Here is a 26,980-nt window from a genome sequence, read left to right on the forward strand (position 1 = left end):
TTACAGCTGCTTGATACGCAATTCATGTCGAACCTTCCCTTTCATGCAACTCTGCAGCCTTTCTTTCTCGTCCTTCTTCCTCCCTTGGCACCCGGTCAAAATTAAACCTACACCTATCACTCCCATCCGCAATTGTCGTCGGGCGAGCGAACCGAACCCGATGCCGACTCGGATCAATCTGATCATACCACGTCCTATCAAACGCGCAGAATGTACTACCAATTTCAGTGGCATCCAACTTCTTCAATGCCTTCATATACCAACATTGGTGAATTTCAACGTGATATATATCCTTGGTATCGATAGGATGCTTGAGCTTAAAATCGGGCGGCGCGTAGAGAGTCGCCTCCTTGCCCCGCGACACATCAGTCAAGTGTTTGAAAGGGTCTGGAGATGAATCAAGCTGCTGCCGTATCGCGTCGGACACGAACGATGCCGATGTTTTGGTCGCGACTTCAAGTATCTCGCGGATTTGTGAAACGGGTAAGCCTTCCTGCTTCAAAATACGATAAGGAGCTACCATGTATGCTGTGAATTGTATGTTTTCGACCCGGCCGGGTGGATCAGAAGCTGTTGAGAGCTGCGTTATAAGTCCCCTGGCTTCTTTGCTCATCCCATCTCTTTGGCGGGGAGAGAGATGAAAAGCTGCAGTTTCGTCGCAGGCCGCGGCGACGCTATCAAGAAAATATTCTTCAAAGTTGAATGGTTTTTCTTGACTGCTTCCTTCTTTGCTGGCACTTGCCGAAGCGTGATACGAGTTGGCAGTACCGGCAAATGAACGCCTGAAAAGACGGTGATGATTGCCAATGGCTCCTGGTTGTGGCGCTCTTCTCGTCGACGAGCGGAGGCCATTCAACAACGCGCGCCGTATCGGTACCGCGAATTCCATCGCCGGTTTCGTATTCGGGGATGAAACGCTTGTTAAGATTGATTGAATGGCGATGCAAATGTGACAAGAATTCAGCTGAACAGTCTTTTGTCTGCCCGTGTCTTTCGTAAACGCATAAGACGGGGTAACCATCAGCCACCTTTTGGCAGATGAGGCAGCAAGGCGACCACCGCGACATATCTCTCTGAAGGTGATCTCATGAGTTAAGGGACGCAGTAGAGTGCTTAACTTGATCATGTCATTACGGGTTTCGGGGTGTAAGGCAGTGAAGCTGGCCACACGTCTTAGAGCACACGTCATAGAGCATAGTAGCTATTGATTGCGATATGGCTAGAGTAGTCAGATGCCGATTGAGAAAAGCACTGAGCAGGAAGTTATATTCAATGTTACGGACTAGATACCACAAGACAAGAAGTGGCAGCTGACCGTACCATGGTTCTTCGTCCCATGACACCATACTGGTCCCTCCAAAGCAGTAAACTTCACGACCAAGTATACATTCGCAACAACTAGAGCAGCTTCGGATATTCTAAAACTCTCGAATCCCCAAGAGACCAAAAAGCACAAAGAGCAATGCTCCTGCACCAAACCACCCAGCCGCCGCTCGCTCATCAGGCTTGCCTCCCACGAGAGCTGCCCCTGCGCACACAGCGTCCATCACATCGACCGCCAGGTTTACAAGTAACATTTTGTGGACTTCTTTTTGATCGCCGTTCGTGAAATTCCTAAGTGCCCTCCAAAGAAGACTCCCTATCACGACTTCGCGAGTGCCCACCAGCCGTGGCAGGAAAACCGATGTGGTTTCGAATTGCTCGCCTGGTATGAATGCTCTGCGGAGAACTGCCGGCGGGAAGAAGAGAGTAGCGCCCACAACAGGTCTGCAGATTGCAAGGGTGTATGCGGCAGCAGAACCGATAGTTAAACCCTTTTTAGCACTAGTGGCATTAATCAAGGGTTGTGTTTCCGTTGCTGGCGCCATTGTTGCTTGAGCTTATGCGGTATTGCTTAAGAACTTGGAAGTAGTATTGTCAGCCAGAAAGATAGACTAGACCTGAAGACACCGTTATTTTACATCTTTATATACTTCTTTGGACTCTGTAAATTGACCTTGTACAACGGTGCAAGTTTTCGCTGCCTGGGTATGAGAGCCTTATGCTTTGGCATATTGATGGTACCCTAGATCGTTAAGGTTAAGAGTAAGGCCAGCCCGGTTGGGCAAACCGAATACGAATAAGGATCGTGGTAATAGGATGAAGATGACAAAACTTAGTTCAATTAGTTATTGAACGACGAAGAATCTAATACCGCTTGCTTGCGAGTTCAGTGACATGGTGGGATACCAGTCAAGGTGTAACTCGGTTGGGACTTTGCCTATTTCCGTAGTTTGAAGCCTTCAATTTTTTTTAACTTTAGCTCTGAGTCTAGTGAAGAGTACGACATGCTAGGGGATATCTCAACGCTCTACTATCTTAGGTTTAGTGACGACTCGCACCGTAGAGTTTGTGTGATTCAAATGATGGTGGGCTTCCGAACGTGGACGTGGACTTCCTATTTGTAAAAGCCAAACCTCGTTTCAAAGACTCTTGAGATGCTAGACCAAATCATTGCTCATGATATATCGGCTGCTTGTGTGATTTATCTATTTGTGTTACTTTCTTGATATACTGTTTTACATTTGACGGCACCTATTGTATTGCAGCACGAAGGTACCACCTTACACATGCTCTGTTGCACTCATCCAGGCAACTCGAATTGTTGTTGCATCCCGACATGTCTACCTGGTGATTTTACTGACGATGACCCATCGAGCTCCGACTTCGCATACCCATCACGCGCAAGTGAAGAGATATCGTCCAGGCCATCTATCCCTGGAAGCGGCACAGAATGAATTTGTAATTCTTGGTCACGCTTCTTTAGCTTGTCGTCATCCTCGTTCGTTTGAGACGGAGATGTGACTTCGACAACTACATTAGTTGCGTATCTTTGTCTGCGTCTGCGTCGAAAAAGTACAAATATGCCAAGCCCAAAAATGGACGCTACAGCTACAGCGCCAACAGATGCTCCAACAATAGCACCCGTAGGAACCACTTTTGATTGAGATGAAGAATCTTCTAGCGCGGAATCAGACGAACAAAAGTTTGTGAGTTCATTGCCCTTCTCATCGATGGTAACCAAATCCACAGTATTGGTAGGGTTAGATCGCCACAGCGTAAACTGCCGTTGGTCTTCATTAACCATTAAATAGAGTGAGGAGAGAAATTGCCTGCCAAGTTTCGGAAGATCCTTTGCATTAATGTTTTGAACTGTGTTGATCACCAGGTTCTGTTGCGAAACGTTGGCCTTCACCTCTCCATTCGACGGGTCGACGTATCGATTCGGCACCACCAGTTGATGGTTGGGAATACGTATTGTCGGACCAGATTGCAATTTGAATGTCATGTCGCCTGCATACGGTATGTCGCCGTCTCTATACAGCATGCTGTAGTATGCAAGACCAAGTGTGCGGTCACCAAGGGAAGTACCAGTCAGGTTCTGGAACGCCTGGAAGTAGGGATCCAGGGGCATCGTCATCAGAACAGGATAGTCGGGCACAATACAGGCAGCAATTGAATCCTTGGAACTCTGCAACAGGCTTGCGGTCGACCCGTTGGGAAAGTTGAGAATGATGTCGCCAATCGTAACCATGAGTTGCGTCTCACAACCGGAATGATCTGTCATGGCCAAGGTGTAACCAGAGCCAGATACTTTAGCACGATCATATCCACCAAAGACGAGGGTGCCGTCGACTTGCGTCAGGGCACTTGAACCAGTCCAACCATACCACATGCTCCATGTTCTCGAGAAGATCTTTCCGGTTGACCTCAAGGCTTTTAGTATTGTTGAGTTCTTGCCCAGGCCAATAGCCATCATGGGATAGTAGCCCTGCTGACCCCAGTCCTGAAGTGGCGTGCCCATGGAGATCTGTGGCAGAGTCACATTGCTATTGATCTTGAGAGCATCGGAGATGAAGTCCAGAGTTGGATAGCCATTCGAATCAAAGGGGTATGAGCCAGCTTCCGCAGTCTTTCGAGTTGTCGAAGTAACGGCATCATATTGTCCGCCGCGCCAAGTGGTACAACCGATTGACGTTCGAGGTGCAGGTGATACACAGTAACCATTTGTACCGTAGACGATAATGTTGTTCAGGGGCCTTTGACCAAGATATTAGCAAAATTGTGCCGCGGAGCGCACATAAAGCTAAATAAATACAGTATGCGTTTTTACACACCACTGAGGAAGAAATGCAAAGTTTTGTTCCGGCGTTCCTACAGAAAATACAGCCCCCCGCGCAACCTGACCATTCGATAATGTGACATTGCCTATTCTGGTGGCAACTGGATAGGGAACACAGTTGGTTGAAGCGAATACAAAAAGCGACCCAGAACTAAGCAGCAGCACACATAGTGCTGCTGCTATTGCTAGGCCTGACAACATGGCTAGCAGGATGGGAGATGAATCGTATCTGACGGATGAAGCACCGTCGAAGAATGTCAACTGAAAGAGGTACACATAATCGACAAACACTGTACGATGAAAGAAGAGGCAGGCCCAATACAGAGTGAAAGAAGTCGTGACGAGGGGACTCCGTATATGGAGACACTCGGACGCATTGTTGATTTTGGTCGTGTGATGAAATTAAAGTGTCAGCACAACAAACGTGTTGTCGACTAGGCACAAAGGGCCGAGAATCAAAGGAACAGCGGTCGACGCAAAAGCAGACAAACATTGAGCACGAGGCATCCCCCAAAATACCTACAGCAGCACGGTGCACGGTGTGACATGTTGAGCCAACATGCATGAGGTGAAGAGGCCTGGAAGGGTGTTGGATGATGATATTACGTTATGCTTTCTAATTTCCACTTCAAGGACGCCCTGGTAATTAGACCGGAGCGCTCACCCTCTTTTGGACGGCTGCAGTCAATACTTCAGCTCACTGAAGTCAACTGAACATGAATGCAATGTGTGATGCGTCTGGAGTGAGGAGAAGCCGCTCGAGGGGGATCAAAACCAGCATGTACCCAACAATAACAAGATAGGTAGGCCGGATTCCGAATCTAAGGCTCTTAGCGCGCGGGAAACATTTAATCTGGTGGAGCGTTTGTCATGGCTGTTTGCCGCGAAATTTATTCAGCTGGAATCTGCACTCCTGTTTCAGCATCTCCGTAAATATGGTCATAACTCATCAACTGGGCGGCAATTTGGCTCAATCACATCCCCTTTAGCACTTGGACCCTCAATTTGGGTACAAATACGACATCAGGCATGTCAATAACCATACATATGTACAGGAGAGACGCGGGCCTCCACCAATGCCACGTTGATATTCTTGTTCAGCCAAACAACATGGGTCCCGTGTATATATAAATTGCTCCGTGCATCAGGAGAACAGACCAACAACACACACCTCACCCGAATAGCCACGGACTTATGTTGTAGCCGTGCCGGTTGTAACTCTGAGAATCGTCAGACCCTCCTGAGTTGATGGGTATTTTCTTTCACGAGTCTTTCTTCATTATCACGTTGCCTAATGCCGTCACAATGATGCCGGCGCGACGGCGCACACACCGCACGTTGTCTATCGCTGTGCTAGCATGTGTTTTTGTTTACATTCTCATTCATCTCAGGTCTTCACCTTTGTCATCATCGGTCCGGGAGCTTGACAAGCTCAAGCAGTTCATGAATTATGGCAGCAACGTCCCCTCCACGCTGGTGGCCACCAAGAGCAGTGTTGACTGGGCTGCGATTCGCATGTCTCATATGCCCCCGTCAAAACTGACAAAACTGCCTCGAGGTCGAAAATCGCGACTTCCGCGTATTCAGCACGCATTTGCGTCCGAGTTACCGTCGGATGCAGTCTTGCGAGAGTTCCGACAAGACCAAGTACGTCAGGTATTCAGGAATGACTGGCAAAATTACCGCCAGTATGCTTGGGGAAAAGATGCACTCAATCCCGTATCGGGTACCGCCAAGGATCAATTTTCAGGATGGGCAGCCACTTTGGTTGACTCTCTCGACACGCTTTGGATCATGGGTCTGAGAGATGAGTTCAACGAGGCTGTTGCCGCTGTGGCCAAGATAGACTTTGGAAATAGCACGTCCAACCGCGTCAACATCTTCGAAACCAATATTCGTTATCTGGGCGGCTTGTTAGCGGCTTATGATTTGAGCAACTCTGACGTGTTGCTCACCAAGGCGGTTGAACTTGGAAATCTCATATACGCTGGGTTCAACACTCCAGACCACATGCCCGTGGACTTTATCGACTTTGAGGCTGCCAAGCGTGGAACCGGTTTAGAAGTCGAAGAATGGGTCGTCTCAGCTTCTCCGGGGACGTTGTCACTCGAAATGACACACCTGTCACAGATCACGGGTGATGATAAGTACTACGACGCGGTTGCACGAGTTATGCAGGAGTTTCACAAGCAACAGCCCAAGACCAAACTGCCGGGACTATGGCCAATATGGGTCTCGATGAGAAGTCTGGACCTATCAAATCGAATTGAATTCAGCCTGGGAAGCAGTGCTGACTCTCTGTACGAGTATCTGCCAAAGATGTACGCGCTGCTCGGCGGCCAAGAACCCATGTACGAAACAATGACGAAGAGTTTTATGAACGCAGCTACCACACACATGTTCTTTCGGCCAATGCTACCTGGTGGAGAGGATATCCTTATTGCCGGCAATATTAATGTTGAAAGCGATGGATCATCACCATTAGATCCCGAGAGCGAACATTTAGCTTGCTTCATAGCTGGCACAATGGCACTCGGAGGTCGGTTAATGGGCCAACCTGGCGATGTTGAAACAGGCGCGAAACTCGCCAAAGGTTGCGCATATGTCTACAATGCGTTTGCGAGTGGCTTAATGCCAGAGAGATATAACATGGTGCCGTGTGAGCCTATACTTGCGGCGAACTGCGCATGGGACGAGAAGAGATGGATTGAGGAACAGCAGATGCGCGACGAGTGGAAGCCACACTTGCCAAAGGGATTCACGACGGCCAAAGATCCTCGTTATCTTCTGCGACCAGAAGCTATCGAGAGTTTGTTTATCTTGTACCGAATCACCGGCGAGCGAAGCTATCAGGACACGGCGTGGAAAATGTTTCAAGCTGTCCATAAGGCTGCGAAGACTAAATATGGGCACGCAGCTGTCCGCGATGTAACCAGGGTGTTCGACGAAGAGTCCCGACAGCAGAATCTTGAGGATTATATGGAAGTAAGTGATCATTGCATTGATGTGCGAGCGCACCCGGCGCATCTCGAAGTTGATGTAATTCCAAGTTGTGCTGACCCCCTTCGTAGAGTTTCTGGTTTGCCGAGACATTGAAGTACTTTTATCTCATCTTTTCGCCGCCGGACTTGATCGACCTTGATGAGTTTGTGCTCAACACAGAGGCACATCCATTTCGGAGACCACAATAGAGGACGGTGGCGGAGGTTAAAAAACGACCGTTGTGACAGATGTATAAATAAGTCTAGGACTTTACAGTTACCAAGCAGGCATGCCTCAGCGAGGCGAGGAGCAACCAGACAACTGTTCCCGTAAGATGGTAACTTGTGAGTCAAAGGAGAGAATGCAAGTCGGTGCACAAATACTGGCGCATCTGTTAAATGGGAAGGCACATGAGCTGGATATTACATATTGGCCCGAGCAAATTAGCGGGCGCGAACAAACCGGTTAGACGGTATCTGTTCTTGGAAAGCTTATGCATATATGATTCCTTGGTGAGTGGCGTCTGGCGTCAATTGAGCACAAGATGTACCTTTTAGAAGACCATTTCGGAGTCAGAACCGTACACAATGAAACCGAGACAGACATCTCCCTATATTTCCTGCGGAAATTGGCAGTTGTTGTTTGTATAGAGAGCTGTAAGGCGCGCCAATTCATGAATCCATGTAATTGGAACATGGTGTGTTTCAATCACGGTTGCGGCTACCCGGGCTCTACCAGCACTCCGAAGCGTCATTGTACTGGCCATGAAACTCATTAATTTACTACATGGTAATACAGTATTCTTCGTATATGCAACTCAAATTGTAGATACCTGGAGTAGATCCTTGGCTCGTTGCGGAGTGGCTTGCTTCGTTTGGCGGAGATGCGGAGTTGTGATGTAGCAGGTTTGCGTTGCAACTCAGCTGTAAATGAATGGTTACAGGATATAAAAGCATGGACCCGAGAGTTACTCTGCTTAATTCTGCTCCATGAGATAGAATAATTCACGGCTCTCAATCAAGCAATCTCAATGGGTGAGCGGTCCAAAGTCCTCGTCCTCGGTGGCACAGGCAAAGCTGGTATTTGCCTCCTTCGCGAGCTGCTCTACCGCAACCATGAAACGATTGCCTATGCAAGAAACCCGAGTAAAATACCTGAAGATGTAGCGTCAAATCCGCTCCTATCAGTATGCACTATTCATTTCATATCTGATCACGTCCAAGGCGAACAAACCTAACCATCAGGAATAGGTCATTCAAGGCGAAATCACCGACAATCAAGCGCTCTCATCAGCAATATCCCAATGCCATATGATAGTATCTCTCCTCGGCCCAGTTACCATACGAATGACCGATCCCGCACAATATGCCAACTTTTACAAAGAATCCATCTTTCCCCTCATGAGAGAGCACTCGGTGAAACGAATCTACGCCATGGGGACTATTTCCATCCGTCGCCCCGAAGACAGTTTCTCTTTCGTGAGATGGCTTATACGACTACTCATGATGACGATTGCCATGACGGTGTACAAGAATGTGCTTGCAATTGAGAAAGTGTTTGAAACAGAGGCCACGGATCTGGAGTGGCTTGTGTATCGCATCGCTGGAATCCCGGGAGAGACCGATGAGGCGAGCTGGCGTGTTGATAGAGAGGAAGGCAAGACATTCGTAGGGTGGGTTGGTGAGAAGGGGTGGCAGGCGTCACAGAAGAGGGCTGCTTTGACGAGATGGCTCGTGGATGCGGTGGAAGGGGGAGCAGAGGAATGGATTGGGAAGATGCCTGCTGTAAGTAAATTGGCATAATGTATTTCTCATGTTGTTGTATGAGAGTGGGTGGTTTTGTTGTCAGGTAACTCGAGACGTGTAGTTGCTGGTAATAGCACCGCGCTGGCAACAACTGGATCAGTTGACATTTTATTTCCAAGACTCCAGATGTCGTCACTGGTGCCAGGAGGCCTGTTGACCTCGTGTTGATCACTGCCGATGCCGAAAACAGTGGAGATGTTAGTTGACTAGGTTTATTGTTTATATTGACTATAACCCTGACCCGCGTCAGCCACCAGACGGCTTCAGCTTAGACGCGCCAACTTAGCCAGCTGCATAATTCATTATATTACACGCTCACAATATGTCTGACTTCTATCATAAAGGCGCCATTGTCCGTGATGGTTTTCTATTTAGGCACAATAGTTTCTGTGTCGATCGCGGACTGGTTCGCCTTGAGGAACCAAACAAGCTTCGGAGCATGTTCCTCCCGGAACTCAGCACCGAAGCAAAGTTCTTACTTGATTTAAATCCGGAGGATGACTCGTTTGTTCGCGGCCAATTGAAACATTACGGCGTTGAATTTGACGAAAAGGACATTTCCGGAGATGGTAGCCGCTTAATGCAAAAGGTGCTTCGAGATGGAAAATGCGTCAAAGTACCAGATCACATCATTCAACTACGCAAGGATATGCAGAAGGACTGGGTAAAAATTGCCTCCGTCAAAGATCTCGCGCACTTCCCTCCCCTGTTTCTGGACAAGTATTTCTTGACTTCTGGGGAGCCAGACCGGGTGAAGACACCGGATGGACTCACAGTACCTTTTCAGCGATTCTACCCCCAAGAGGCGAGTCTACTGTTCGAGGCTGCAGGGGATGTGAAGGGTCTGCACCGAGAGAATGTTCGATCAGCCAAGTCTCTGGTGGTATTTCTCGGCTGGGATGCAGAGGATGTGCATACTAAAGCAAGCGAGCAAATTGCCAAGGACAAGAAGCTAATCGAGGCTGAGGAGAAGAAAATGGAAGCCAAGAAAATAAAGCTCAAGCTTGCAACGGAAAAGCGCAAAGCCGCACAGGACGCAAAGCACAAACAGTATCTAAACAGCTTGACTACACAAGGCGACACTGGCAAACTATCACTGGTGGGAAGCTACATCATCGAGTCCCCCGAAATTGAAGAGCAGTGGCCGGACGATTCTCGAAACATGACACTCAATATACGCGAAACTAATAACCCGAGCGTTCTAGAAGGATGCTTTGACTTTGGTGTGCTGCGAGGAATCATGATGATCAGCACCGATATGAAGGTCATGGAGAAACACTGTGCTAAGATGGGTAGAGAGACAGAGTCGGATTGGGAAGAGGACGACTACACTCGGTATAATTCCGACAATGACAGAGACAAGGAGAATGAGAACAGAAGCAGCAACATACAACCTACCACAGGCTCAAAGCGAAGATCAGACACGTCTCAAATGGATGGCCGCCCGTCAAAGAAGCCAAAGACCAACGGCACTCAACCCCCGAGATATTATCTCAAACTGCGGTGTCGCGAGACCGGCGAAAACGAGTGCTTCCCCGAAGGAGACCGAGGGAGACTCAAGTTCGCAGATAATTTTGCGAGTTTTGAGGCCAAGGCTGATCTTCCATGTGTGGGTGGGAAACAACCATTCTCTGGGCGGAAAGTTTCGGATAAGCCTGCTGGAAGGAAATATACTTGGCTTAGTTTCGGTGATTACTCCAAGTACTATTAATGCAGTGTTGGTCTGGTTAGTAGAGGGTTCTATGTGAATGTCGTGTTACGTAGAGATGATTAATAACTCTCCGTCTAGTTCACATTTACTGACCGCAATCGCGTCAAATTGCTCCAAAATGAAAGTGTCCACAACTGTAAGCATTGATTCCAACTGACCTTCCATGCCACCGTAAGCCAACAGAAACCCTGATTGTCGGAAAGTTACCGAGCGTAGACATGGCCTGGATCCAAACTTGGTAATCACCGATGAGTCCTGCTTACGGTTACCAAGACAATTTGACATCTCACTCCGAGTTCCTTCAAGCCAATAATGTTGACCTCCTACATAACAAGGCAAGCAAATCGCAACCAGAGTTAAAATGCCATCCGCGGACAATAAGACGACACCCGCGCGGCCAGTCCGCAGTACCAACCTAGCAAAATCAGCTTACAACTCACCATACTCACACCTCGGATCCCCATCATCCAAACCCCATGACGACCCGTACATTGCGCTTCGCGCCAAAGCGCTTGCAACTCTGGAAGCAATGGGCTACGCACCAGACACCATGGTCGAGCGTGGTGTCCTCTGGGCAGAAGACCAAGACCCCTTTGGCCATGTCATGCAGTCGCAATACATGCACTTCCTGGGAACGTGTTTCCACCGCGTCATGGAAAGCTACGACGAGTTTCTCAACGAGGAGGAATACAATGCCATGATTCAAGCCAAGAGTGTTGCGCCAATGGTGCACAAGTATGAGCTGACGATCAAGAGACAAGTGAAATATCCGGATTCCGTACGCATTACTGTACAACGCATAATTATTGGAGGCATGTGCTAATTTATATGTAGCTTATTGCCGCTTGGAGACAGGAGCATTTTGAGCCGACTCGGAATTCTGGCACAACATGTCTGTTCTCTTTACAGCAGCAGGCAATTGTTGCGGAGGTCAAAGGATTTGTCACATATGTGGATGTGAAGACTGGGAAGCCAGTTGACGTTCGGACCTTGGGTGGAGGTTGGGCAAAATTATATGACGGATTTGTGTTGAAGTCGGAGAAGTCTAGGGCTCGTTTGGAGGAATGGGAGAAGACGCACTTGAAAGGTAAATCTCGAAAGGCTCATCTATAACGTAGTTAGGTGCGTCAGTGGCTGCAAATAAAATCACCGCTCAATCTTTGAGCGATGCGTTCGTCTTCTACCCTACTTCATGACATCTTCGCAAGATGACACTAAAAAGAGCCTTTGCCCTCCTCGCCGCAGGATATCGTAGCCCCATGGATTCGAACAACTGCAAAGCTAGCTGAACATCCTCAGCTGCTTTAGTCCGCACCAAGTGTTTTGTAGAGTCATCCAGCTGAACGGCAATCACGTACACCAAGGTAACCGTAGACATGTACACCGCATGAAGGTTCAGCCAGTGATGCGAGAATATTCCCTGACGATACATGCTCGAAGCAAGACGAATAGAAGATGAGGCCGCATCAGTGAGAATCTTCATGCGACGTTCATCCAAGGTAGGTAGCAGTGGTGTAGGGCGATAAAGAATGGCAAGGTGAGTATGGTAGTTGAAGTCGTACCAGGTACTTGTGAAGTGAGGTACCGGGGCATCGATTTTGGGAAGAGGAAATGGCATATCCCGACGCCACTGTATGAGGTCTTTATGTATTCCGTGGATGATTTCGTCTTTTTCATCATTTACCTGATCGTCTTTATGCTTGTTTGTGTATAATAAAGCCTGTATCCGACTGGATATCCTTCTGAGTTTGAGAATATGGAGCGGTATAGCCATTGAAGACAGGTCCAAGGACTTTTGGCTGTCGGCCTCACCAATGTGGGCTTCCTCATCATTAGTCACTACAAATGGCTATTGCAGTCAGCTGAAGATGTTGCAGTAGGAATAAACGTCTGGGAACGGGCGTACTGATATGTCAATATCTTCGTCATCGATGGCAAATGGTCTTCCCAGTGTTGTCGAGATGACTCTGTTCATTTGGATGAGTTAGCGGTTTGAAACAGGGTGTAGGATGACTCAAATCACCTGTCCATCATATAAAGCGAAAAGAACAATCGCTTTCGCCTTTCTACCATATTAAACGGCAGTCCCTGGTACGTAGCGGAGGACTGCAGTCCCATACCAAGGGCGATTCGCACTGCTACACCCACCAACAGCCATGTGTCTACCTTATTAGTTACGCTGTCGAGGAGAAGGTTTTCCGAATACTCACTTGCTTCTAGCTGATTAAATAGGGAATATGTGACGCGGAGTATTATGACCTCAATCGCGGCCTGCACAACTAATGAGACTAAATCTAAACACGATCGGGTCTTGTTGCTCTTACCATACTATTGGCGGTGACAGCCGCATCCGAGTAACTGAGAGCTTTGTTATAGTGCTTTGTATGCTCTTGGGCAGCAGTCATGTCGACTGAACAGTAGGCGGCGGATCCAATTGCTAGAATCATCCATATTCTAAAAAGACTCATCGGAGTTTGAGGTGACCCGTGCTCTGGCTCCTCTTGAAATGATTCAAGGCTTGACATGAATTCCCGGCGGTCGATCACGGGGTACAGGATGTGAGAATGAGCAAAGTAAACCTCCACAAGGCGATGGACATGCTGCATATCTAATCGAGGGTCCAAATTTGTAGCGTGGTCAGTGAATCCCATGGCGCTGCTCATACCAAACCCGGGTGCCGACCCTGGATCGCACGATTTCGGCACTTCAGTATGGTCAAAGATGTTTGGGTTTAACAAGTCCAAGGGGGAGTGGAAGGCGAGCTCGCCAAGATCATCTTGATCAGTTGTGCCTTCCACAGGTTGATCACTCTTGTCAATGGCCAATCCGCCAAGTTTACTCTGTGTGAGACTCGCAAACGCAAAGCCTGAAGTAGGGCCCAGGCGATATTCCGCATTGCCTTCCGACAGAATCTGCCTCAGCTCATCGTCCAAGGTATGAGGAAGCGTTGGTGGTGAATCGGAGCCCCCAGTTGGGTTGTTCTTGTGTTGACCTCTCAGGAAATAGGATAGGTTGCCAAGAGGATCCTCGCCAATTACGGCATCGTCGCCGTCACCGTCACCAACTGGCACAAACATTGCGCCATCGTTGAGGTTGAAGTTGCCCTCGCTGGCGAATTGGCTTGGCTCTTGATTGGATTGTGCAAGACTGACCTCCAAATCATGTATTCTGCGCTCCAATGACCGGACATAGCTGTGAATATTGCTCGTTAGTACTCAGGTATTTGAAGATGTGCAACAAAGGTAGAGTCGCCTATATTTACCCTATTGGATAAGACGCAGTCTGGCCATGGTCATCTAAGAAACTGCACGTCACGATAGCCCGGCGGCAGTTTCCGCACTGCGGGAGAGTGCGATCGCATCTCTTCTTGCGTTTTTGACAACGAGAACAAGACGTTCTGGCTTGCCCGGGTAAGTTTTGTAGCGGCATCACATCAAGCAGTAGCCATGGTTGGAGACTTGGAGAAGTTGGTTTAAAGACGATTTGAGTTTACAAATGGAAGTATTATTACAGGCTAATGGGCTGTCAAGTCAAGACTTTACCCCGCGTTATGGGTTTCTTGGGGGAAATTCGATGAACCAGACGGCTTCTTTGAGCTACTTCATAATTTCTATGGACCCGAGTGGCTTCTTGGCGGGTCATATGACGGGAGTGTTATATGCTTTTCGTCTACAAATCTGGCAAAAGAGATCAACGGTGTAGGGATTGCTGCTTCGCTCTGTCGGGACAACCAATTGTCAGAGTAAAACGGTTTAAAGTACATATAGACTCCGGTGGGAGAGCTGTATCTAGCCAAGCTCCAAGGGTTGCATCAGGACCACTAGCCCGAGTTCCGGCAGCTCCAGAGATCAATTCTTTGGTAGTTGGCGTGTAGCTAAAGCCACTTGTCGGAGAGTCCGACACTTTGTCATTGGTGTTACCAAATGCCGCCACGTTCTGGTAACAACGGCTTAGATGTCGTGTTGGCGGAGGCTTGGGTAAATGTGTTTCAACGACTTTAAGCTTCTTCATTCCTTTCTACTCTGTATTGTCACCAAGGCTCAACAAATGTACCTTCGAGCATAAATTGATACAGTCGAGAATGCCAGATGGATGGATTTAGCTGCAAGCGTCGCGACAGAGGCAACACCGCTTTCCATGATCGTCATCACAACCGCCCGTCGGTCTATCCGACTTTATGATCGCAGTCTCCGACAATCATTACTGTCGGACAGAGAGGCATAAAATCTTGACGCTTTTCGAGTAATATTTATACTCCATACATGGCAATTCCACGGTCCACCAATTCGCCTATTGCAACCATGGTACCCTTATTCCTCGCAGCATGCCTGGCTGCAATTAGCCTCGTACTTCTTGAATACTACCTTTTACGTCCATTAGTCTCGAGCCCTTTGAGTCGTGTTCCAGGGCCAAAGTTTTATGCCCTCACTCGATGGCGACTGGCGTATGAAGACTGGAAAGGTACACGAACCCGCACCATCGATCAGCTTCACCAGCGATACGGACCAGCCGTTCGCATTGGCCCCAATGAAGTCTCATTCAACAGTTTGGCAGCGTTGCGGACCATCTACGGACCTGGAAGCCGCTTCGGCAGGACGACATTCTATCGCATGTTTGATGTCTATGGCGAGCAGAACCTGTTTACATTCCACTCGACCAAGGAGCATGGTGACAGGAAGAAGCTTTTGTCGCATTTCTACTCCAAATCAGTTATCCTGAAAGACCCAACCAGCCACATGGTAGAGGAGAAGACGCGCCAATACATGCAGCTTATTGCGTCCGAGCCAGCACATGTCAGTGAAATCTTTACTACCTTGCACTACTACTCTCTGGACAATATCACAGAGTTCATCTATGGCAAATACGGAGCTACGTCTGCTTTGAAGGGGTCCAAGACTCATCGGGCCCTCATCGACGACATCATGCATCCTTCTCGCCGGCGATTGTCTTGGTTCTGGGTTCACTTCCCAGCATTTACAAAATGGATGTATACGCGAACAAGATTACTGGGATACCTCATGAAGCCAATGCTGCCAATGAAGCGGCCAACTACTTATACCGGTATTCGCAATTTTGCTTTTGACTCGGTTCAGAGCTTTTTGAAAGATCGGGAGAATGACAAGCAACTTGTAAACTCGGATGGTAAGTTCGGGTCGGACTTTGCGCCTTGATTGCATCAGTTGTCCATCCGCAGTCTTGACATGGCGATGCTAACAACACTGTAGTAGCCGTCGAGTCAGTCCTCAGTCGACTCTGGAAGCACCACCAATCCCAAAAGGCAGACGGACTGAACAGTATGCAGATTGCCTCAGAATGTGCAGACCACTTCCTCGCCGGAATCGATACAACTAGCGATACTCTCATGTTTCTGATTTGGTCACTATCCTTGCCTGAGAACAAAAAGTACCAGAAACGGTTGAGAGACGAAGTCCTCAGCCTTGGTAAGGAGTCGCTCAACGAACACGGCTTCCCAAAGGCAGATGCAAGCGACCCGTGTGAATTTCTCAACGCCGTACTAAAGGAAACTTTGAGACTCTACGCGCCACTGCCAAGTTCCGAACCTAGATCGGTAGACGCAGAATCTGTAGTCGATGGCTACACTATACCTGCCAACACGGTGGTGTCTATATCGCCGTGGATTCTGCATCGAAACGCAGAGGTGTTCCACGAACCTTTCGAGTTTAACCCTGATCGCTGGTTGGGAAGAAATGCGGCTGAGCTGAATCGGTGGTTTTGGGCATTCTCGAGTGGAGGGCGAATGTGCATTGGCATGCAGTGAGTTGGATCTCATTCTATACTCCATCCTAAATTGTCCCATAATGGCCATAGCGTCGTTTTTTTTTTTTTTTTTTGAGCTTCATCTTGGCCAGAGAATCTAACCGAGCACAGCCTAGCCATGACCGAGATGACAACCTTGATTGCAAGTCTATATCGACATTATGAGACCTCAATCGCACCCGGTTTCGAGGACATCTCCCCGGGAATCACCGCACGAGTTGAGACGTTTTATGATGACCGCTTTCCTCGTGTACAAGTTAGTAGCTTTCACCCATAAAATTGTATTATGCTAAGTTTTGATACAACAGGATCACAGATGTCTCATAAAGTTTGACAAGTTGCAAGACTTGAGACTACCTCTGTAATTTTTCGATCTCTATGACGAAGGAAATAGGTTCGGATACATATATGATAGACTGCCTTTGCGTAGTGTCCGGATCAAGCTTGGGAGAGCCACTTTTGCACCTGAGCCGAAACTTGGTGATTGATGGTTGACCTCAGGAGAAGATGCGTCGGCAACCGGAGGATAGTCTGCGGGCTCAATAGTAAATATGAAGTTGGTTGCCGCGATAGGGAATCGCGCAGGTTGGATGGGCATGAACATGATGGGACAAGGTGATTAAAGTAGCCTTTTTAGCATTTCACATCTCGGGTACTCCGTACTTTACTATCTACATCTACGCTACGCGTGCCTATCCAGAAGACAAGAACAGGTGTGCCAGTTCATGTCTCAGTGTCAATTCTTTAACACAACTTTGCTTGTCGTCCTAGCCCCGATAGGTGCCTGTGCTATTTGGATCTGAAACATGATATCAAAAACTCGACGCTCAGATTGTCGAGTTGGCGGTGCTGCTTGACATGTCTAAGCCCGTCTCTCATAGTAGACAAGCTTCGACGAAATTCATCAAATAGCCCCGTACGTATGTTTAGCCCGGGTAAGGCCCCAAGCTCTGTCTCGTAATTCTCCTAGGACTTCGTTACTCCAGTAATTGTTTGCAGTCAACCTGGACGTGATCGTGATGCCATGACAATTTGTTATTGCCTTTAATCCCCTCCGTGCACGCAATCGAATCCGACCAGACTCTGTACCTCCCAGGGAGACAACCAACAGCTATTTACGAAGCATATGCTGGCTTGTTAGCGAGATGAGCTCAGCCCAAACGTATCCACTGGCCCACTCAACTCAACCTCAACTTTGCTTTGACCTGACTGTTCCGAGTCAACCCCGTTGTTACACACGTTGAAAACCTCGACTGTGTACTCCATACCCCAAATTGACTGTGATTTTGTCTTCAGGCTACGGATCAGTCGTCCGGATTCCAAAGTTGTGGAATATATGACAATGGACGTCCCGATAAACATCGACGCTTGAGATGTATTAGGCCGTGGTGGTATTTTTGAGGCACGGGCGGCACTTTAGCAGGACAAATCGTTTGGAAGTCGAGCATGATGTCCATTCAGGTAAACTACTCCAGGTCACAAGCTTTGCCGATGGCAATAAGATTTCTAACTCTAGTCGACGTAGTTGATGAGCACTGCATGTGTGTGTCGAACCATTTTCCGGGCATCAATGCGAAGAGGACTTTGTTTGCTCACGACAAGCAATGCTACTCGATGCAAAAGCCAGGTCATCAGTCTAGCATTTTCCACTTTAAATTGCCGTGCCTATGCATCACCAAGACCAACTCAAAGGAGAGTCAGAAGCCCTGCAATACGCCGCCAGTGTCAGCTCGCCAGGAAGTCAACCTTGGTACCGCAACTACGATGCACCGAGTTCGGCGCCGACGGTCAAGTCTTGTTTGAGGATGGAAGTTTGAAAAAGGCCGATCTTATCATAAGGGTGAGATGCTCTCGACATTTGATCTGCTGGTTCCTATTTGCTAATGCTTTTGGCCGCCAGTATGGCTTGCTTCCGCGTGACATGCGCAAGATTGACACATCAAACTTGCCAAACGTGGATATTCGACCAACAGTTATCCTTCTGAACCTTCTCTACCTGAAAGTTTTGATTAAGCGCGACCGCGTTTTACTCTTTGATGCGTATGACACAAGTGCATCGCGGGTGCAATCCGCTTTCGTTGATGACCTTCAACGCAAGATGCAACGTGACAAGTCTGATGAAGCTGATTGTCCACCATACGAGTTCCAGGTCCTAGATGCAGTACTCAACGCAGTGGCGATAGAGCTAGCAAAAGATTTGGAATCCCTGCGTCACCCTGTCATTAGCCTCCTCGCCGAACTCGAGGAGAACATTGACAGGAACAAGCTCCGCCTCCTCCTCAAGCTATCAAAGCAAGCCAGTGCATTTGAGCACAAAGCAAAACTCATGCGTACAGTCATAGACGATATACTCGAGAGCAACGACAGCCTTGCCGCACTGTATCTCACGGATAATGCTCACAATGTCCACGGTCCAGAGGACGTCTCCGAGATTGAAGCCATCTTCGAGTCGTACTACTACATATGCGATGAAATTGTACAAGATGCGCAAAATTTAACCTCTATGATCAAAAGTACAGACGATATGTAAGAGCGTCAAGTGTACTCAAGGTGATTGTTGTTAACAAGCTGTAGTGTACAAACGATACTGGATACGAACCGCAATTCACTCATGCTGCTGCATCTGAAGATCATTTCTGGCACACTGGCTCTCGGGACGGGAACATTCATAGCTTCATTTTATGGCATGAACATCCAGAATCTGCTAACTGAAGCAGATTTGGGATTTGTTGTCGTGCCTGTGGCGTCTGTTTTGTGCATTACGGGCGCATCTTGGTTCGCTTTGAGGATGGTTAGAAATTTGCAACGAATTGCAATGAAACGGAACAAAGGATTTCTCAATTGACAATGTGAGAGCCCACGTCGAACATGTCTTGCAGTGACAAGTTTAGGGGCTGAGGATGCCGTCAGCACCAACTCTTTCTTCGAGGACGGCCTATTCGGCTCGATGCGAATGATGAGAAAGTGGTTGCGGCCAGTCAAATGACAGGCTCACTGCTGCACTGCTTTTTCAAACAGAAATAGGCTCATGCAGTCAGTCATCGCGGATTTGGGCAAACCCGGTTCATGATATCACAGAACATTTGACCACACTCAGTGACCACGATCTAAGCCTAGTTCCGACCGATCCCGACGCGTCTGACCAACAACCATGACGCTCTTGAAAAGGCAAGTCGGATCATACCGGGCACCAGGAAATACTTACTTGATCTTGTGATCATCTTCACTGAGGATATACATGCTCATTATCTCATCCAGTGATCCGTCACATCTCTGGTCATCTATAACGTTTAGGCGAATCCCACCAATTGCTTCAGTATCACACCCACAATGGCTCCTTCAGCAACTCAATATGTTGCTCTCCCCCGAGACCCAGACGAGCTAGAAAATTTGTTTAATCATAGGCTCTCGCAGCTTCCCAAAATCCCGATTGACCTCTCCCAGCAAAATCTCACCATATTCGAGATCCTTGCTGCCGAGCCAAGGGCAACCAATTTCCTACGGCATCTAGCATCTCATCAGCATCTGGCAGATACCCTCAAAAGCACTACAGATGGCGAATACACCGCATTCGTTGCCGTAGATGACGGATGGACGGGAGAGGATCACGGACGCTCAGCAACAGAGACAATGTTCTCACTCCACATTACTCCTCACTATTACGACACAGACAGTCTACCAAGCTGGACAAATGTGCCGACGATTCTCAGAACAGCTTCCTCTCATAGAGCAGTGCTAAATATCACGTTTGACTCTTCAGCACTGCGGGTCAACGGCTCACGAATCATCAAGGCAAACATCCGGGCAAAAAATGGCATGGTGCATCTCATCGAGAAGCCCTGCCTTGCACTGCCCGATCTTCGGTCTGTTTTGAAGAGTGGCGCCGATCTCTCGTACATGGCTCAAGTAATCGCGCTAGCAGGCGATATTATTTCAAAAGAAGAGGCGCAAACCATACTTGCACCGTCTGATGACGCCTTCCGGACTCTTGGCGAGGATGTCCTGACATTCCTGTTCCACTCCGATGAGGGCCCTCCATATCTAAATGCCCTTCTCAAGCTGCATATCCTTCCAAAGGTCACTGTACTCAGCAACTTAATTTTCCCAAAGAACGATACAGGCCATCGAATTGCTTCGTCGGATGTCCTGAAACCGATCAAGGGAACAGTTCAATCCGCTTTCGATACATTGCTCAAGGCCAAAGACGGGAAATATATACCCATGGACCTCACTTTCTACAGATACTCGGGGTTGGTCGCAATGAAAGTCGGAGAGGCAGCTACAGTTGTAGTGCCAGATGCTTCAGCCAGTAATGGATCTTTGCATGTCATTGACACGGTTTTGTTGCCTCAGCGGATCTCGTCAGAGACGGGGGTCAAGGCGCTTTCTGTTGATGAATTAAAAGCCGTGCTTTGCGATTACGTGTAGATGTGGACTGTGGGTGCAGTGAGAAGATATGAGCACATTTCATGCATTGTACTGTAACTAGATCAAGTCATGATTCGAAGGTATATGCAAAGCCCCCGAAGACAGGCAAGTTGTTCAGGAGGTGATTTGTGGTGTTTTTCTCAACTCATGTAAAAGCACCCCTAGTCCAGTATACCAGACTCAAAAAGGTCGCAATATAGCATGAACACTTTCTCCGTGATACTACCAGCCTCGCCGTGACTTATAGCCCAGAATCTCCACGGGTGGCTGTCTGCCACCCGCATTCATACAGCAGCCCTCAAGCCAACCGCTCTTGCACGGGTCAATCTCATCAGATGCTGTCCCTTCCCCGGATTTTACCCCAGCAATTGAATTGTATTATTTCCGCAGAATGTCCAGTGTATCTGACTCGGGTCTCTGGTGGATATCTGTTCCTTCCAAAGCAAAAGTGTAATACATCCTCCGGTGGTGCCAAATGCAACTCAAATGAGAACTTAAACCAACATAGTTGCCTGATTTCGCTGCAAAGGAAGAAATCTCTCTAGCTTTCTGATAAGCTATGACTAGCCGACTAGTTGGATTTATCAGCGAGTGTCCTCATGAGGTCGTGGTCAAGCCATGCTACACATCAGGAACAAACAAAAGTAACTACCAGTTGAACCTTTTCTTACCAAAAGTCCTCAAACCCTAATTGGTCCAAGTGACTTAGTCGTTGAACTTTGTATCACCGACTTAAACGCGCACGGTGATGCCGACGACTGGCCGAGGCTAGGTCAACACGGTGCAATACTTGGTACTTGCATCTTGCTATTGTAGCAGCATTTATGTCTCTTTCACGATCCTGGATTCCTGCTCGCCCTATCAGGCCGCTTGAAAAACCGGAAATGCATAATTGTTCCTGGCCAGAAAATTAGATCTCAGGCACGACTTCTCCCCCGCATGAAGACATCGCGTCTCAAAGAGACCGGTTACATATCGCATATACTCGAATGGAATCTCCCAAAACAGGAAATCCATTCAACTTCCACAGTCATCCCTAACGTCATCCTAGGCAATATCCCGCTCGCCTGTACTCCGTAATCCGATTAACCTCACTAGCGGCCCCCATCTGCACTCAGCCTACACTGCATGTCTAAGCGAGTGCGAAACCAGCCACAACACCCTTCAGACGAATTGGCTGCCTAACGAATGCGAGATGGCCAATTCCGCAGTAGAGACTTCCACCAGACTTCGTATGTCTATTGTCAGTATCAATATTGACGCACCGATGGTCAACCAGTAGTCCCTGCTTTCCAACAGGAACACCATGATGTTGACAAGTATCGGCTATGGGCAAAAGCACCAAATGATAATCCCGCGATGACAGAACTCAATACAGGGAGCGGCCATTTGCAAGCTCCGCCATTGCCCCTTGGATGACTGCGTGGTTGACCAGTCTTAGTCTGGAAGTAGACGGTGATTGGTACAGTACATGTCAAGCCATTGCGATATGCCATGAAAGTTGCCGAAGCATGGTCAAGACTTATATTCGCTCAAACACTGCTTGCTTTAAAGACCTTCTCCCTTCAATCTGTAGGGTCTCATGTCTCGTTTGACTTCGGGTGAGAGTCCGTCGCCTTTGAACCATTAGCGGAAAAGAAATCTTCTAGAGTATCTCACATATCACTTCTCTCGGTTGTTGTAAGACATGTCACAATCCGGTCAAGATGGCCAAAGGCCCTCTACGTCGCACGCATCTTCTGAAACCACGTCCCAAAGCGAGGCATCGAAACCGCCGCCTATCTCAATAGCACGATTCTGGTTGCTATGTGTCGGGTGAGCCAAGGTCCATTACAGCACATTTTCAGAAAATTGTCTTACAGTATCTATCAGAGTATGTTTGGGCCTCTTCCTTGGCATGGTGGACACATCCATCGTTGCCACGTCTTTGTATGCCATTAGCACCGAGTTCGATAACCTCAACGACGCCAACTGGGTGGCTCTCTCCTATACACTCGCCTATATGGGTTGTGCTGTTGTATTCTCTCGTATTTCAGACATAACCGGTCGTCGAGATGCTTTTGTTGCTGCTTATATTATCTTTGTCTCGTTTTCGCTGGCGTGTGGATTTGCACAGAACATGCATCAGCTCATCGCCTTTCGGGCGTTGCAAGGCATCGGTGGCTCGGGACTGTATACCTTGGCCCTCATCATACTGCCAGAACTGAGCCCGATTCACCTGCGAGAACTAATTTCAGCAGTGATAGGGCTGGTCGTTGCTCTGTCCGGTGTACTGGGACCGGTTTTGGGCGGGCTGTTGACGGATTACACGACCTGGAGATGGGTATTTTGGATCAAGTAAGTCTTTGCCATCAATCACATTGGCAGATATTAACCCTTGTAGTGGTCTTTTAGGCGCTGTATCGTTGGCGATTTTCCTCCTATCTTGGCCGAAGGCGAAATATTCCACAACTCCCGAACGACAGACATGGAAACAGCTCGACTATCCAGGGTCATTCCTCACAATCGCCGCCGCCGTTCTCGTCGCCTTTGCTTTCCAGAATGCCGGCCAAACACCAGGAAGTGGTTCTCTAAGCAATGACTGGAGGTCGGCCCTCTTCATCGCCCCTGTTGTGCTTGGTCTTGTTTGCTGGGCAGGCCTCCTGGTCTGGGAATACGCGGTGCAAAATCACCTGTCAGAGTACTTTGTTCCAGTCTTTCCACTTCGAATCTTTCGCAGCGGCCTTTATACATGTGGTGTGATCAACACACTTCTCCTCGGATTCCCGTATCTGATGCTCGTCTATGTTGTTCCACTGAGGATCCAGGTCGTCGGCGGGAAGTCTGCTCTGCTCGGTGGCGTAATGTTGCTGCCCATGCTTGGTACCGTTGCCATTGGCACAATTCTCGGTGGTGCGGTCAACGCAAAGAAATCGGTCATCGTTGAAACCATGTTTGTCGGCTCGTGCCTCATGCTCCTGGGCTGTGGACTATTGACAACCTTGTCAACGTCGACGCTTGATTCTGCCAAGTTGCTTGGATTTATCACCTTTTGCGGGCTGGGCTTTGGACTTGCAGTGACGTCCAGCACGATAATTCCCGCTATAAAAATAGCACCAAAAGACTATGGTAAGTGATGTCGTAAATGTACTTCACATTGACTGTTTTTAAAATGTTTTGCTAATGAGTAATAGCTCCTGCCCAAGGAATTCTTGCACAGTTGCGCGTATTTGGCGGCAGTCTCGGCATTGCGGCGTCTACTGCCATCGTACGTGCAAAGGCAAGCGGCATCCCAGCCAAATTTGCGAAACGAGGTGTACAAGCGCCAGACTTGCATGGCCCAGTGGCCAAGAAAATATATGCCGAGTCGTTTAGGAATGATATGATTGCTAGCACGGCAGTATCAGGGCTTGCGGTCCTATTAGTCATGATCACTTTGTGGCAGCGACGTAATAAGCCTCGAAAAATTGCCTCGTGAACTTGTCTTTGGGAGAGAGATGAAATGATTTTGTAACGATAGGGAATTGCGATGATTTAGTTTGGAATTTGTTAACGGCGCGTTGCTTCGAGGCCCGGTACAATCTGGATGTCTATTTCGGTGGAACAGGTGGTGTATAATAGTATAAATAACAGCAGATAGACTTCACACTTTCAGGTATCAATACTTGGCAAAATGATTCACATGTTTCAAGTTCTGCCCATTACTTGCTGCGAGGTCTAAATGGCGCCCAATCTAGCGGCAACTTCTCACCCATCCAAATAGCTCTCTCCGTGTGGTCCCGATACTCAACTTCATTATCTGCCTCTCCTTCTTCCGGATCAGTGTTTGGATGAATTAACGCAGACAACGGCCCGCGCCAGATGGCGAGCCAGGCGACAAACGCTCCAAACTGTGCCGGCGTAAAGACATTGACTTCAAACATGGCCACCGGATGAGGGCCGATTGGGCGATCCCAGAATTTGTAGACTCTCAGCTCAGGGACTGTTGCGAGTCCAACAGTCAGTGAGTTTCTGTTTGCGATTGAGAAAGAAGCAGCTTCTACTTACACTCTCGTCGAATGCGTTCCCAAAGCTCACGAGCGTACTTGGTCTGCTCCTGGCTCTGCTGGAAGTAGTAGATGTGTATGTCACTGATGGAAGTCAGTTACCTGATGTAATTAATAAATTCAGCATCGGGGCAAAAGCGACACTCTACGTACAAACCACCTCGCCGGTCAGTTCTCAACGGCGGAGTGAAGCATTCGTAGGCTTGGCTGAGACCATCCCGTTTGGGATTGACCAGACTCTTGCCATCTTCGTTTGTCTCGGTGGACAGTGGAGGGGCGTCCTCGAAGCCGACGAGCGGTGAGGGATACTTGTAATCCCAGGGATTGACCATTTTGAAGTGTAGAATTTGCGTTTTTGGATATTCAAGAATTGAGAAGGATGTAAAGACGAGAATGCGATGGTGCCGGTGGGATGTCGATCTGATTGATAAAGCTTCCATCAGATCCATCATTTGATATGTCAGCGAAACAAGACCCCGCCATCATGTCGAGTTCCACCTGCCTGTCGACTGTGGCGTCGAATATCCGCATTTGTCGAGATGCTTCCATGGGTGTCATGATGCAGGCAATCTTGAGATTCTAGACTATGGAGTAGCATTGTCGGAGGTTACACGGCCAACTATACCGCACTTATTTTGGCGGCACATTTTCGTGACAAGTATTCTAGTCATGTATGCAAAGTATTTGATGTCAACCAATTAGACGCCTATGTATGTCGCTGCTGGTGGTAAACAAGTTGGAAAGATGCCGGAAATATTGCAGCTTAGTCAGAAGAAAGCAGTAGTTTCTGGTGACTGCAAATCTGATAAATGGAAACATAGCACAGCATCATTCGCGGCGTCGTTGCACAAACCTCTAGCCCAGTACAGTACAGTACCGAGCATCTTCAAACACAGGGTGTGGCATGAACTGTCTCACACAAACTTGCTTCATGCTCACATCTCACTACTACAGCATATTTTGTCACCAACATCGTTTAACGCCATATTACACAGTAGTCATTACATATACACTATCGTATCAAGAGTCGTGAGCAACACAAACTGAGCAGAGCTTTATACCCCATCCCACATCTCACATTCCACCTCAAAACCCTCACATACAATCCCATCAAGCAATCCCCTTTGGCGCATCCGCCCCCAAAACCAACTCCATCTCCGGATCCGCCTTCTTCATCGCCCTCTGATACCCATCCCTCTTACTAACCCTCTCAACATACCCCAAAATACCATCATACCCCCCCAAACTATACGGCGACCAGTACCGCATCGTCGTCAACGTAAACATAATCATGACATCCGCCGCCGAAAACTCCTCCCCGGCGAGCCACGTATTCCCAGCAACCCTCTTATCCAACTCCGCCAGCGCAGCATTCAGTCTGTTCACGCCCAGCGCTACAATCCAGTGGTCTTCCGACAGTCCCGCAACGCGCGTCATCATGACTCTCGCGACGGTGGGTTGCAGCGTGCCGTTCGCCCAGTGCCACCAGTAGATGAAGTCTGCGTATGCAGGGTCCGAGGGCTTGATGAATAGTTTGCCGTTGCCGAACTTGTGACTTATGTATTCTATGCAGGCGCCGCTTTCTGCGAGTGTGATGTCGCCATCTTGGATGATGGGCGCTGTGCCTTGCGGGTGGAGGGCTTTGTACTCGGGCGGTGCGAGTTTGGGTGCGCGTTTGTAGAGTTTGAGGTTGTAGTCTATGCCTAGCTCTTCGCAGAGGAAGGGGATTCGTTCGGATTGTGAGATGCCGAGGTGGTGGACTGTGAGACTCATGTTGGAGGTTTGTTTGGTGGTGTCAGTGTGTGTGATGGTGTGATACCGGGAATAAGACGGAATGAGAGTAACACAAGTTGAAAAGAAACAGGACGAGGCTGATGGTTTAATACTCGATAGTATGTGGATACAATGCATCATCACTTGTTGGCCGCAACGAGACTGTAGTTATGACGCTGCCAACCATCATCTCAACCTCGTCTGTAACATCAGGAACCATTCTCAGCAATCTAGCGCAGCGCTAGCTCAACCATCTCATCACCGGCGTCCTGCAAAATCCCTGCTGATCAGGCTACGGCGTCGGAAGCAGCCGGGG

The 26,980-nt window shown here is 48.4% G+C and overlaps 13 protein-coding genes across 13 annotated transcripts; 7 read left to right on the forward strand and 6 right to left on the reverse strand.

The window, feature by feature from the left end:
- Window positions 1-22: 22 nt before the first annotated feature.
- Window positions 23-889, reverse strand: VFPPC_07564 (l-2-amino-thiazoline-4-carboxylic acid hydrolase domain-containing protein; the record flags this gene model as incomplete). Its single annotated transcript, XM_018286400.1, has 1 exon — window positions 23-889. The coding sequence occupies one exon, from the start codon at window positions 887-889 to the stop codon at window positions 23-25; it is 867 nt and encodes a 288-aa protein (XP_018143025.1).
- A 529-nt stretch (window positions 890-1,418) lies between these two features.
- Window positions 1,419-1,868, reverse strand: VFPPC_07565 (hypothetical protein; the record flags this gene model as incomplete). Its single annotated transcript, XM_018286401.1, has 1 exon — window positions 1,419-1,868. The coding sequence occupies one exon, from the start codon at window positions 1,866-1,868 to the stop codon at window positions 1,419-1,421; it is 450 nt and encodes a 149-aa protein (XP_018143026.1).
- A 755-nt stretch (window positions 1,869-2,623) lies between these two features.
- VFPPC_07566 (aspartic-type endopeptidase) lies at window positions 2,624-4,363 on the reverse strand (the record flags this gene model as incomplete). The annotated part of the gene is made up of 2 exons (XM_018286402.1): window positions 2,624-4,079; window positions 4,158-4,363. The coding sequence occupies 2 exons, from the start codon at window positions 4,361-4,363 to the stop codon at window positions 2,624-2,626; spliced, it is 1,662 nt and encodes a 553-aa protein (XP_018143027.1).
- A 1,104-nt stretch (window positions 4,364-5,467) lies between these two features.
- VFPPC_07567 (glycosyl hydrolase family 47 protein) lies at window positions 5,468-7,353 on the forward strand (the record flags this gene model as incomplete). The annotated part of the gene is made up of 2 exons (XM_018286403.1): window positions 5,468-7,147; window positions 7,234-7,353. 2 exons carry the CDS (start codon window positions 5,468-5,470, stop codon window positions 7,351-7,353), a joined length of 1,800 nt encoding a protein of 599 aa, XP_018143028.1.
- An 821-nt stretch (window positions 7,354-8,174) lies between these two features.
- Window positions 8,175-9,155, forward strand: VFPPC_15967 (NmrA family protein; the record flags this gene model as incomplete). The annotated part of the gene is made up of 3 exons (XM_018293720.1): window positions 8,175-8,330; window positions 8,395-8,928; window positions 9,069-9,155. 3 exons carry the CDS (start codon window positions 8,175-8,177, stop codon window positions 9,153-9,155), a joined length of 777 nt encoding a protein of 258 aa, XP_018143029.1.
- Window positions 9,156-9,271: 116 nt separating this feature from the next.
- On the forward strand, window positions 9,272-10,660 carry VFPPC_07568 (AT hook motif family protein; the record flags this gene model as incomplete). The annotated part of the gene is made up of 1 exon (XM_018286404.1): window positions 9,272-10,660. One exon carries the CDS (start codon window positions 9,272-9,274, stop codon window positions 10,658-10,660), a length of 1,389 nt encoding a protein of 462 aa, XP_018143030.1.
- A 361-nt stretch (window positions 10,661-11,021) lies between these two features.
- VFPPC_14264 (hypothetical protein) lies at window positions 11,022-11,773 on the forward strand (the record flags this gene model as incomplete). The annotated part of the gene is made up of 2 exons (XM_018292033.1): window positions 11,022-11,438; window positions 11,495-11,773. 2 exons carry the CDS (start codon window positions 11,022-11,024, stop codon window positions 11,771-11,773), a joined length of 696 nt encoding a protein of 231 aa, XP_018143031.1.
- A 67-nt stretch (window positions 11,774-11,840) lies between these two features.
- On the reverse strand, window positions 11,841-13,737 carry VFPPC_07569 (C6 zinc finger domain-containing protein; the record flags this gene model as incomplete). The annotated part of the gene is made up of 5 exons (XM_018286405.1): window positions 11,841-12,509; window positions 12,567-12,627; window positions 12,684-12,822; window positions 12,871-12,931; window positions 12,985-13,737. 5 exons carry the CDS (start codon window positions 13,735-13,737, stop codon window positions 11,841-11,843), a joined length of 1,683 nt encoding a protein of 560 aa, XP_018143032.1.
- Window positions 13,738-14,961: 1,224 nt separating this feature from the next.
- On the forward strand, window positions 14,962-19,283 carry VFPPC_07570 (benzoate 4-monooxygenase cytochrome P450; the record flags this gene model as incomplete). The annotated part of the gene is made up of 5 exons (XM_022428572.1): window positions 14,962-15,802; window positions 15,886-16,435; window positions 16,550-16,694; window positions 18,339-18,964; window positions 19,013-19,283. The coding sequence occupies 5 exons, from the start codon at window positions 14,962-14,964 to the stop codon at window positions 19,281-19,283; spliced, it is 2,433 nt and encodes an 810-aa protein (XP_022284360.1).
- Window positions 19,284-19,768: 485 nt separating this feature from the next.
- VFPPC_14265 (FAS1 domain-containing protein) lies at window positions 19,769-20,866 on the forward strand (the record flags this gene model as incomplete). The annotated part of the gene is made up of 1 exon (XM_018292034.1): window positions 19,769-20,866. One exon carries the CDS (start codon window positions 19,769-19,771, stop codon window positions 20,864-20,866), a length of 1,098 nt encoding a protein of 365 aa, XP_018143035.1.
- Window positions 20,867-22,553: 1,687 nt separating this feature from the next.
- On the forward strand, window positions 22,554-24,323 carry VFPPC_07573 (MFS multidrug transporter; the record flags this gene model as incomplete). The annotated part of the gene is made up of 4 exons (XM_018286408.1): window positions 22,554-22,681; window positions 22,739-23,203; window positions 23,250-23,974; window positions 24,040-24,323. The coding sequence occupies 4 exons, from the start codon at window positions 22,554-22,556 to the stop codon at window positions 24,321-24,323; spliced, it is 1,602 nt and encodes a 533-aa protein (XP_018143036.1).
- Window positions 24,324-24,546: 223 nt separating this feature from the next.
- Window positions 24,547-25,223, reverse strand: VFPPC_07574 (dopa 4,5-dioxygenase; the record flags this gene model as incomplete). Its single annotated transcript, XM_018286409.1, has 3 exons — window positions 24,547-24,827; window positions 24,893-24,975; window positions 25,045-25,223. 3 exons carry the CDS (start codon window positions 25,221-25,223, stop codon window positions 24,547-24,549), a joined length of 543 nt encoding a protein of 180 aa, XP_018143037.1.
- A 778-nt stretch (window positions 25,224-26,001) lies between these two features.
- VFPPC_07575 (glutathione S-transferase/chloride channel) lies at window positions 26,002-26,664 on the reverse strand (the record flags this gene model as incomplete). The annotated part of the gene is made up of 1 exon (XM_018286410.1): window positions 26,002-26,664. The coding sequence occupies one exon, from the start codon at window positions 26,662-26,664 to the stop codon at window positions 26,002-26,004; it is 663 nt and encodes a 220-aa protein (XP_018143038.1).
- Window positions 26,665-26,980: the final 316 nt, after the last annotated feature.

This window comes from Pochonia chlamydosporia, chromosome 4 (assembly GCF_001653235.2).
Source record: "Pochonia chlamydosporia 170 chromosome 4, whole genome shotgun sequence".
Lineage (NCBI taxonomy): Eukaryota > Fungi > Ascomycota > Sordariomycetes > Hypocreales > Clavicipitaceae > Pochonia > Pochonia chlamydosporia.